Source organism: Micropterus salmoides, unplaced genomic scaffold, assembly GCF_014851395.1.
Source record: "Micropterus salmoides isolate LMB-PRFRI ecotype aquatic unplaced genomic scaffold, ASM1485139v1 Ms_hic_scaffold_9, whole genome shotgun sequence".
Taxonomy (NCBI): domain Eukaryota; kingdom Metazoa; phylum Chordata; class Actinopteri; order Centrarchiformes; family Centrarchidae; genus Micropterus; species Micropterus salmoides.
In genome coordinates, this window is record NW_024044681.1 from 253,922 (window position 1) to 265,845 (window position 11,924).

General features: G+C 38.3%; 1 protein-coding gene across 1 annotated transcript in view; it reads right to left on the reverse strand.

Annotated features, from left to right (window-relative positions):
- cpm (carboxypeptidase M) overlaps positions 1-11,713 on the reverse strand; it is a 28,111-nt gene extending 16,398 nt beyond the window's left edge. Inside the window, exons 1-3 of the mRNA XM_038709612.1 lie at positions 11,594-11,713; positions 6,295-6,471; positions 4,072-4,169 (exon numbers count right to left, since the gene is read on the reverse strand). Of these exons, the coding sequence (XP_038565540.1) occupies positions 4,072-4,169; positions 6,295-6,457 (261 nt within the window). The 5' untranslated portion in view covers positions 6,458-6,471; positions 11,594-11,713. The remainder of the gene's footprint in view (positions 1-4,071; positions 4,170-6,294; positions 6,472-11,593) is intronic.
- Positions 11,714-11,924: the final 211 nt, after the last annotated feature.

The window sequence follows — 11,924 nt, forward strand, 5'->3', positions numbered from 1 at the left end:
ACAAAAACCATGCATACACCATTTCCTACAAACACAGAAGTATTTATACAAACAAAATGTGCTGCAAGAATGTGTGCACTTCACGCATACACTATACGGCGTGAAGTATTTTGACACTCAAACCCCCCAAACACCCATATCTGATTCTGGGCATTAATCTGCTGCTCTAGTCATTAAGATTCATCCACTTGGAGCCAGGAATGTTTGTACAACTGTTTGTGCCATTACATCTGGTAGCTGCTGAGATATTTTACAGGGTAAGTGAACACTTTGACCAGGTGGTGGTGCTAGAGAAAAAAGTCAGGAGATCACCAAAGTCATTGAATAAAAAGCAATCTATAATATACCAATTAAAAGGTGCATTTCTAAATTTTATTCTAATTAAGTCAAAGGCACCTATATCAACTTATGCTGACAATAGAAAGGCGTTTGATACATTCTGGAGGGATGCAATCTGGCAAAGTAGGCATTAATGGTAAATTTTTCAAAATATCATATCTTGTGTACTTGTTAATGGTACTAAGTCTGAGTTCTTTGCAAGCCTAACAGGAATAAGACAGGGTGAAACATTTTTTTATGTCCCCCCAAAAAAGGCATACAGAAAGCAAATGATTTTTGTGAAAAGTGGAAATTACAGATAAACAATGATAAAACAACCTGAAATAATATTGCGTACGGGGAACTGAAAGATACCTACTCTATGTCGCAGTTAAAACGAGGACTGTTGGTTATTGGGCGAAGCTGTTAGAAGATAAAGAAACTAAACTCGCTGAACCTGTATAATGCAGGTGTACATATGTCACAATGGGTAATGCATGTTAAGCAGATCCTGGATGACAGTGTTTTTCTTTCTTTTTTTTTTTTTTACCTTCGGCTGAAATAAAAGTGAAACAACATTAACTGGTTGAATCTACCTGTTGAAAAAAGAAACTGAAAGACCAGTTTATGAAAAAACATCTTAGAAGTATAACATCAGGTATTATTTATATAGAGGATAAACATGCGTTCAAAATGGAAATGTATCTGCTGCATAACAACCAAAAGTATAGACAGGCTATTTGTAATTTCACAAACTGGTGTTAAAAAATGTTCTTCCTCTGTTTAAGTAGTATTTGTTTCTTGTTTATCAAGCCGTATGCTGTCATCTTGTCATTTCTTTTTGGTCTTGAGCAAATAAAATAAATGAAAAATGAAATGAAAGGACTTTACCATTTACAGCAGAGAGTCAATATGTGATCTTTGCTACAGCCTACGTAGATCTTTAGTGTAGCTCACAGTTTGCAGAGCTGTTCTGAAGTCTTTTGATCCATACAAGTCCTTAAGACTTGACCTACAAGTTAAAAAAAAAACTGTTTTTTTTATGCCTAGTATAAAAATTCTAATAGCACAATGGCCAAATACTACTTTTAAAAAAATGGATACGGTATTTATCGCCCAGCTGCAACTAAAGTTGTGGATTAGGTTTTTGAGGCGTTGCGTGCATCCTGATTATGTTATCAATTATTCATGACAGTTTGGCAGAGCTCCAAAAGGCACTTTACAGTCAGTAAAGTGTTTTTCAATATTTATGGGTCACCAAGTCAAGTGTCCTCAGCTTTTTGTCTCAAGTACGAGTGTTTTAATGTCTTTCAGCTCATTGTTTTGGGTTTTCCAGCCTGCAACTATACTGTTTCTGATTCAGCGCTCTCATCAGTGTCGTTTCCAGCAACAGCAGGCAGCAACAAACTTTATATGCCAGTCAGTCTACCCACATCTACTTGTCAGATTTGATATGCGTTCCTGGGTACTTCATGCTCCACAGAGGATGAACCCTTTTGATTTTAATGACTCAGTGATCTTTCCTCTAGTGCCGCCCTCAAACTTAACATTTTGAAATCCACTACCAGTACATTAAGACTCTTGCTGCCTCTAGGGGGCCACTAAAACCAAATGACAGTTTCTACTTCGTCACGGTATAAATGCGGACATTAAGTGTGTTCGACAACCTCGATGGAAAGATATTTTCTGGGAACTGCTCACATAAATACACACACAGCAGATCTCTACACGACATCTTTTTAACTTTTCCACAAAGGCTACATTCCTGCTGTTATAATGTGTGTGTGTGTGTGTGTGTGTGTGTTGACTCAGTGAAAAGGCCATTTTGTAGAAGTTTCCTCTGAATCGACACCCTCCACCGACTCTGTTTGCGGACAGTGTGTGTGAGTGTCTGTCCAGGCGTGACTTGTCTATTTAAGGACATTTCCATCGACTTTCACACACATGCAGTGTGATCAGCAGCAGGCCGTTGCCACAGGAACGCGATGCTGGTCAGAGGGCTCTAAGATTTTAATTTACATAGTTGAAGGTTTTTCGCTTCTTTAATTCATATTTATTTTGTCTAATTGTATGTATTCTTAAATGTGTCATATCAAACTGATGTGATTAAACTCTATATTGACAGTTGTTGATGTAATCTAAGCTTTTCTTGGCACCAGACACACCTTAAACTTATCTTTGTGTTGCTTTTGCTGCTTATTTTCATCACAGATTTCCCCACAATGTTAACCTAGTGTTGCTGAATCTACAGCAGTGCAGAGCTGACATTCATAGAAAACCAAATCTCTCCTATTGGTTTTCTGTAAAACAGAATATTTTCAGTCACAGTCTGAGGTGTCCACATAGTGGCTTACACACAAAGAGACCACATGAATAAAGCTGGCGCCAGGATCTGTATCTAATGCAGCTTAACTTGTTCGTGTAGCATCCCTTTTCTGAACTGCTACATGGCGTTCAGAGCTTTGACACCAAACATCAACTGTACAAACTTTGTTCTCACATATTAATGACTGAACTTTTATTGTTACAAGACAGACTACAGCCTTGCTAGCCGCTCTGTGAGCCAGACGAACATGCTGTTCACCATCTAGTTAAGCTTGTTAGCATGCTAACATTTGCTAATTAGCGCTTAACACAAAGCACAGCCGAGGCTGATGGGAAAGCCATTAGTTTTGCAAGCAAAGTATCGGACAAATTCAATTTCTGACCTGATGGTGGAGCTAGATGAACCAACAAAGTTATTAGGATTAATCCTGAGAGGAATAGAATTTCAAGGCAATCCATCCAAATTTTGTTCACTTCATTTCACTCAAAACCACAAATGATAGCCTCATGGTGGTGCTAGAAGGGAAGTCAGGGGATCACTAGAGTCAAGAGGATTTAACGTCTGGGCACCGTGAACATCTGAACCAAATTTCATGAAGATCCATCCGATAGTTGTTGAGATATTCCAGTCTGGACCAAAATCTGTATAATTCTTATCCTTCTCATTAAAACAAATATACTATAACAAGAAAATCATCTTGTTATAATAAAAAAACATCCATCGTCAACCGCTTATCCTGCATACAGGATTGCGGGGGCGTTGCAAACTCCTCACAGAAAGGCCGGGGCAACCGGAGTTTGAACCCACGACCTTCTTGCTGTGAGGTGACAGTGGTAACCACTGCACCACCACCCCGCCATAATGAAAAACCACCAAAGCAAATAAAGTTTAAAGCAGCATACATGACACTACACTGTGTAGATGAATGTGAACCTTTCAATGAACTAAACCAGTAAGCTATTCTACTAATCTTTCTAAGTATACGTGAGTATGAGATGCATTTGTCCTTGCTGTGTCAGTTAGTGATAGACGAACGTTGGAGCTGCATTATTTTCTCTCATTGAGTCTTTCCTGTCGGTTACTGCTGCTGCTGTTGTTTATAAATCCATAGATTTGCTTTACAATGTTGTCTAATATTTTAGTGTTGACTCAGCGTACTTTCCATTTTCAACTAAGATTAATACAGATCACACACACACACACACACACACACACACACACACACACACACACACACACACACACACACACACACACACACAGTCTGTCGTCTGAATACAAAAGTGTGTATGGAGTGTGTTTGACTATGAATGGCTTTTGTTGATCTCTTTAGTCTCCTTTTAGTCCTGCTTCCTGTCAACAGGGAGGGGTCCTGTTGTGTGTGTGTGTGTGTGTGTGTGTGTGTGTGTGTGTGTGTGTTCTCTCACCTCGTTTCCATGCATGTTAGCCACATATTTGAACTCCGGGATGCCGACGGTGTGGCGGCGAGCACTGAGACCCAGAGCCAACACCCACAACTGCTGACCTGAGACAGAAAGAGAGTAAACAAGCGTTTTATTTTACATTTATACAAGTTACATTTTGTGCAGCTTGTTTGCTTCTGAGGGAAATATTTCTTTTTATACTGAATCCCAGACTGGAGTGAGCTCTAAACTGACTTTGTGATAGGCTCAGTCCACTTCTCCTGCAGTGCTCTCACAGAGCCTCCAGTGAATGCTAAACATTCAGGAGGGAACAGGCCTTAAAGCTGCACCAATGAGTATTATTATATGAACAATGTGAAATGTGTTGTGGGGAGTGTCAAACGAGTGTTGTATTATTGTATTATAGTATTATAGTATTTTTAATATTTTTTGTATACTTGTACTTTTTTTGATCTTCTTACTTTTTATATATTTATATTACTATTTATGTTTTATGTGTACTGTAAACACCAATTCATACCAAGGCAAATTCCTCATATGTGAAAATGTACCTCGCAATAAACCCGATTCTGGACACACAGGAGTATTTTCACCTCTGCGGTTCCTCTTTCAGTTACTTCCCGCAGCTTTGCTGTTTTGCTTCAGTCTCAGTGTACTTTTTAACCTCAAGCACTATTTTCATATGAAAATATAAAATAATAGAAAGTAACATAAAGAATCAGAATTATAACCAATTTATTAGAACTTTTTTATTTTAGTTCATGTCGCACAAATTGAGGAAGCACATAAGTCGTTTCCTTTTATCATCTTTGAATCGCAATTTAGGGAATGGGTTAGAAATATTTTTTTATGTAAGTAGACTAAATATTTCTTTATCCAGATGGTTAGAGGATTCTGGGAATTATTTTAAGAAAAATGTAAATGTTGTCTAATGACCCTCTGGACCTTTCAAAGGTTTCTTTTTTTAACAGAAGCATAGCTCTGTAACACTGGAGCTAATATTTACCAAAAACAGTCCATTTGAGTGACACACCAATGTGGTATTCATGACTTGTTCTCAGCAGGACACAGAAATACGGAAAACATGGAATCATTAACTATTTTTCAAATGGGGACAAGGTTTATCATTGTTTTCACTGTGAAGCAACAATGTTCTTACAACCGTGACCACTAAATCACTAGGAAAAGTTTGCACTCATTTCTTATACTGAAACTCAACCACACACAATAGGCAGCACAACTCTAAAGTAAAAACATGTAGCAATGCTAACTTTGCAGCTGTAGTCAGGCTTATCAATACATCCCGGTCGCCATGACTGACAAGCTGAAAGCATGGTAAAAGGCTCTGATGAATGTTTTTACAGCATGATATTATATTTTCACTGAGCTCTGGTGCAGTTTTTTAGTGCGCAAAAGTTTCTATGTAAACACAACTGCTGTAACTATTTTGAGTGTCAGTACTGCAGATTAGTGAATGAGGCTCTGCAAGCTACAGCAGGTCTCACACACACACACACATAGCAATAAACCATAGTAAAATGTGAGTGCGTCATCACAGCAACAAGAGGGAAATATTGGCTGCAGACAGACAAGGTGACACACACACACACACACACACACACACACAACACACAACAGCACACACACAAATTGGACACAGGCCAGCTGGTGCCCTAGATTAGCCCAGATTAGTGTGTGTGTGTATGTGTGTGTGTGACTAGCCAGATTAAGCCGTCCCGGATTAAATTAACCTGTGTTGCAGTCCCGTTATATGATCACACAACCGCCAGACAGGCAAAAAACAAAACCTAAACAGAAATATAACTATAAATTTATGTATGTATGTATACACGAAATCAGGATCTCAAGAAAAGTATCTTTTAATAATGAGATCCAGATCTTTAAAAAGGTTAAAGTGCTCGCTATTTGATTTAACTCTTGATCTAACAGATTTAATTTGCTTCCTCATTGATTAGAAAAAAAAATTAAAATTGGGAGACATTAATGTCACAGAATAACCTGCATGGTATCATTATTGGAATATCAACATTGTGCATTATACCATCATGTTTGATAATAAAAAATAAAGGATGATAAAAAGACGTTTGCAGAAGCAATAAAGCTGAAGTTCTTAATCAGGTCACAGAATCTGATCGGTCACATGGGCGCTACTTGTAATTATTATTTCCATACTTTTTATATCTTGAAAAATAGGTGTGTTGTTACCTCTGACAGACCGGCCGATGCTGTACAGGTGTGTGATGTCGGGATTGGAGGCGTTGAGCTGGAGGAGGTACTGCTCGATCTCACGGTTGCTGTGGTAACGAAAGTCCAACGTCGAGGCTGGGGTGAGGATGAGGAAGGGGAGGAGGAAGACGAGTGATGACATCACTGCAGTGCGACCTGTGGGAGGAGAAACCAGAGAGCCAACAGGTGTGACGCTGAATGTTCCTCAGTTTAGGTGTATTTCACTTCAAAGTCATGTTAATAAAAAGGATAAAAACAGTCGATGAAAATAAAAATGAACCGATGAATCCATCTTTAATCACTTTTAAGGGAGAAACTGCAGTCAAGTCACAGAGAGCAGATTGTCAGACATATGAACTACGAATGTGTTATTATTAAGTTATCCTGTTAACAAACAAAAGTTCTGTATACATTGAATGTTACTCACCAAAACACACACTGTCTGTATCCTTGAGGTCTAACAAACGTGTTGAATGTTAAATATTAATAGTATATCAGCTAGCAGTTTTCTTCCTTATCATGTTGCCCACATACATGAGGACGTGCATTTGCATTCTCATGCGTGTACATGAGATACAAACAAAATGGGGACCCAGTATTTTGCTCTATTGTGCTCCTAAACACTCCACAGGGTACCTTTAAACCTGCAGTAACATATTTCAGGGCCACTCAGGAGCAGCAGAAACACATTGTGAACACAACATTAATATATTCTCACCTTTTAAAGTTAATCATAAATCATTTTTGTGTCCACCTAATGAAGGCGAGTCCAATATTGTTTCTCTTTTCTAGCTCTGTTTTTGGTCTCCACCTGCTCCTGAGGGAAAGATCTCGCTAGCTTAGCTGCTAAATGCTCCACTATGTTTACCAGCAAGTCTGTACCTGTTTTTGTCTGCTGTTTGGAGCTGGGCAGGTAGTGTACTGTGGCTTTTTACAGCTTCTTCTCTGAAAACAGCTGCCTGCTGTGGCCAGAAACCATCCAAGCAGAACAGTGAGAGTGAACCAAAACAGTAAGGCGCAGATCAGACAGAGCTCTTTTTGCAGGTTGCGAAAATATATAAGAAGGGCATCTTGCTTTACATTTGTTTTGTTGCTGCTGCTAAATCACATGGCCTTAGCCTAACTGTGATTGCGCTGTAGCTTTGCAATGTAGAAACATTTCCTGGTTCAACTTTACAACTGTGATAATTTGCTGCTTTTCATTGTCTTATGTGACAGAACTAAATCTCTTTTTGGTTTAGGACAAAACAAGACATTTGAAAACGTCACTTTGGGCTTTAAGCAACGCATGTATAATTATTTTCTGACATTTTATGGACCAAATAATGAGTTGATTAGTAGAGAAAATAAATGTAACATGAAAAGAATTGGTTACAATCCTATTTCGCTGTGTCTAAAAAGAGCAATAAGATGAAATGGAAGCTCGATAAAGCCTTTGTCTGTTGGATGATGACTGCACACTTACGAAAAAAGCAATTATCTGGAGCAGAGGGATGCTGGAAAGTGAGATCCGAGCTCTAATAGCTGTATAGAAACCACTCATCCAGACATTTAGGAAGTCATGGGGGACTTTAAAATTAAACCAGTCAGCAGAAAGAAACTGATGCATTTAGACATGACTGTTCTGTGTGAGTACTTGTGAAACTGGACCCCATTTAGATTTAAAATATGTTAAACTTGTTAGATTAGTCAGTTATGTTTATTGTTAATTTTTATGTTTCATCAAACAGTAACTGAACCTTTGTGCTTTATGTGCTGTCTGTCCTGAGTTGCATCCTCATGCCGGGCTGAGCAGCTGCCTGCTGTGTTCATGTCATGTTCAGGAATTTAAACCCATGTGTAAATCTGTAATTACAGTTGTGTGCAGCAGTTTGCGGTGTCTGTAGATCACTTCATGAACACTGTCTCAGTGAGCAGTTAGATGAGTTAACAAACTGTTAATGTCACTGTCTGTGGATCAGTTCTCATATAATAACTCTTCTCTGGGTTTTCATTAACTCAGATGAGGCTTTAGTTTTGTTTAATCTATTTGTTTTAGTTGATTTTATTTAGTTTATACAGTGTATTTGACCTTATTTGTTTTTTGCTTATGTTTTATTTCAGTCAAATTTAGTTAAGTTGCACGTTATATTTACTATGGTTACTTTAGTTTTTAGTTTAAGTTCTTTCCTTATGTTGAGTAAGCTTCGCGTCAGAGTGTGGATCAGTTTGGTTCGTTACAGCTGCCAATCAAACATTGAAATGTTGTTTTATTATTATCTGAACATCCTCCCAAGACAAGAACCAATGCAAAAACTGGAGCTATACTATAGGACTATCACACAAGTAGTAGCATGTTAACTTTAGTAGTTTCTGCAACACAATATATACAGTATCTCACAAAAGTGAGTGCACTTTCTTCTTATAGCCAAGGCCATCTTTATGTAGAACAGCCATTCTTTCTTTCAGATCCTCAGAGTTATTTGCCACGTTGAACTTCCAATGACCGGTATAAGGGAGTGTGAGAGCAATAACACCAAATTTAACACACCTGCTCCCCATTCACACCTGAGACCTTGTAACACCAACGTGTCACATGACACCGGGGAGGGAAAATGGCTAATTGGGCACAATTTGGACATTTTCACTTAGGGGTGTCCTCACTTTTGTTGCCAGCTGTTTAGACATTAATGGCTGTGTGATGTGTTATTTTGAGGGGACAACAAATTTACACTGTTATACAAGCTGCACACTCACTACTTTACATTGTAGCAAAGTGTCATTTCTTCAGTGTTGTCACATGTAAAGATGTAGTCAAATATTTACAACAATTTCTGTGAGATACTGTAGATGTCTTTGACAGGGTGTCAGAACTGTTACTTCTTTACATTCTGTTTATAACTGTCAATTTGTGAATGTTTAAACAAAAATTCTGGCCAAATGTTATATGTTGTACCTTTAACTCAAGGTCCACGGACAACAAGAGGCAGTGGAGAGCACTGGAAAAAGCTAGTAAGTGGACCTTGAGTTAAGATTGTCTTGTAAAAATATGAAAAAATAAGTTTATACACAATATAAACAAACCATAGACAATAACTAGAAATATAAAAAAATATATAATATAGACACAAACTGCCAACATACAGGAAAATTCTGTCAGACCACTACTGAGACAACCATTGCAGTACAGGAATGTTATTGAATATTATAGAAATACTAGAAGAATACTGATTATAAAGGAGCGCCATTTCATGACCACTACTGTATAACTACTGTCTAGGATAGGTACTCTTGAACACCACAGAGACATCACAAGAATCTTACAGCGACCATTAAAGTGCTTACTTTGTATCTTACTGTCTTACTACTATATTGTCTGCTATGTAGCAGAAGGGAGTAACAAAACTAAATTTCACTCTATAACTTGTTATATTGTGACAATAAACAAACCTACCTACCTACATTTACTCCAATACTTAACTTAACTTAAAGAGGTGGTATTATGCTTTTTGGCTTTTCCCTCTCCATTATTGAGTTATATACCTTTTTTGTGCATGTAATAGGTTTGCAAGGTGAAAAAGCCCAAAGGGAGTTCCCATCTCCCACAGAAAACTCTGTTCTGAACTGCCTGAAAACAGCTCGTTTGTAGTTCAGCCGCTTCCCTTTCATCCCTGTTACGTCACAGGGATGAAAGCTAAATGCGCCTCATATAACGCTCCCCAAGCAGCTACTACGCCCTCAAAAACACCAATAACAGTGAGCTGCAGCACACAGCTCTCCTCTCCCTTCCAAACACTAGCTACCCTCCAGGCAGTCAGTGGACATAAAGTTGTTCCTGTGATGTAGAGACAGAGCTCAGTTAAAACTTTATGGATGAAAGATACTTTTGTTACAGATTAATAACTCACCACTCTGAAACTCTCGCTCCAGTCCATGTTGCTAAGCTGGTCGGCAACATGTACAGCTGAACCCGAGCTGTTTACCGGCTTCTCACTGACCCGCCCTTCTCTGCTTCTGATTGGCTAGTAGTCCTTAAGTAGGAACTGCGCATGTGCAACTCCCAACAAAGATCATTTAGAGACAAGATGCATCACTCCACAGCTAAAAGCCTTCAACACAGGGTGAAAAGAGGAGCTGCAGCAATTTGCAGTAAGACAAAAAATGTGTTGTTTTTTTGAAAATTAAACAATGCAAACCTGTTCTGGTACAACCCGTAAATAAGATTTTGAACCTGAAAATGAGCATAATACCACCCCTTTAAGTACCAATTTGAGGTACTTGTACTCTACTTGATTCTTTTCTTCTCATGCAACTTTCTTCTTCTACTTGACTACATTTCAGTAGGAAATATTGTATTTATCTGACATTTTTAGTAACTAGTTACTTTACAAATTATAATTTCTTTTGCATGAAAAACATTAAGAGTTTATGAAATTTGATATCTTGTTTTGTGAGGTTACAAGGTAGATTACAAGGTTGTTTATTTGTCATACACCACAAGGTTGTACAATGAAATGAAATTTGTAGTTCCTTCACGCTGCACACAGAACATATAATTAAGTGTTTATTAAAATATGGTAACATATATATTATATATAAACATGTATACACCAAGAACATTCTGCAGTGCATTTTATAAATTTGCATCTGGGGTAAATGTAAACAGCAGCAACCAGATGGTAATATGAAAGTTTCATCTTCACAACAAAGTCTGACATTTGAGTCCATCTTGACTGTGTTTGAGCACCAAGCATCGATTTAAAACACAGAATCCACCTCCTCTCATCTTGCCAGGGTCTAATATATAATATATTATAATCTAATCTATAGCCCTACAGCTGAAAGATGAGTCCATTAATCAATTAGTTGATTGACAGAAAATTAGTTGACAACTATTTTTATAATGGTTTCAGTCACTGTTCATGTTAAGTTGTGAAGGGTCTTTGTAGCTTAGCCTAAATGTGACTGCATTTCTCACTGTTTTTACAATTTTTTTTTTACAAACAAAACAGTCAATCATTAATGGAAAACCTAATCAGCAGATTACTCCTTAATGAAAATAAAGTTGCAGTCCGATACGAAATAGTTCAAAATGAGCTCCACCTCAACACCGACAGCAGTAAAATGCTGATGCTGTATTAGGCCTAATAATAATCTAATGATAGGAGATACAACAGCCACAGAGACATGTTTCTACAGTGTGTAGCCTATGCATTTTGCTGACTTTTACTTCCACCACTGATTATAGGAACACTATAGAAGCCTAATGTCCAAACAGGTACCGACGAAGGTGTCTTACCTGTTTCCTGCCTGTCGGTCCGCCGGTTCGTGTGTCGCCGCTGACTCTAACAACACCGACCAACACCGGCTGACTGAGGAGAGTCCTGCTCCTGCAAGAGGTGAGCCAGTTAAAAGAGCAGTCGCTTCTTTGAATGGATGTTACTGATCTCTCTCTCTCTGCCTCCGGCAGGGGCGGGGCTTAGAAAAGTGTGTGTGTGTGTGTGTGTGTGTGTGTGTGTGTGTGTGTTGGGCGCACAGATTCAACAGGTTCATGAATGAAACAGACTGACGATTCATTCAGTTTTAACCAGGGCGACACACAGAAAAGGCTCATTTTGTGTGTTTTTATC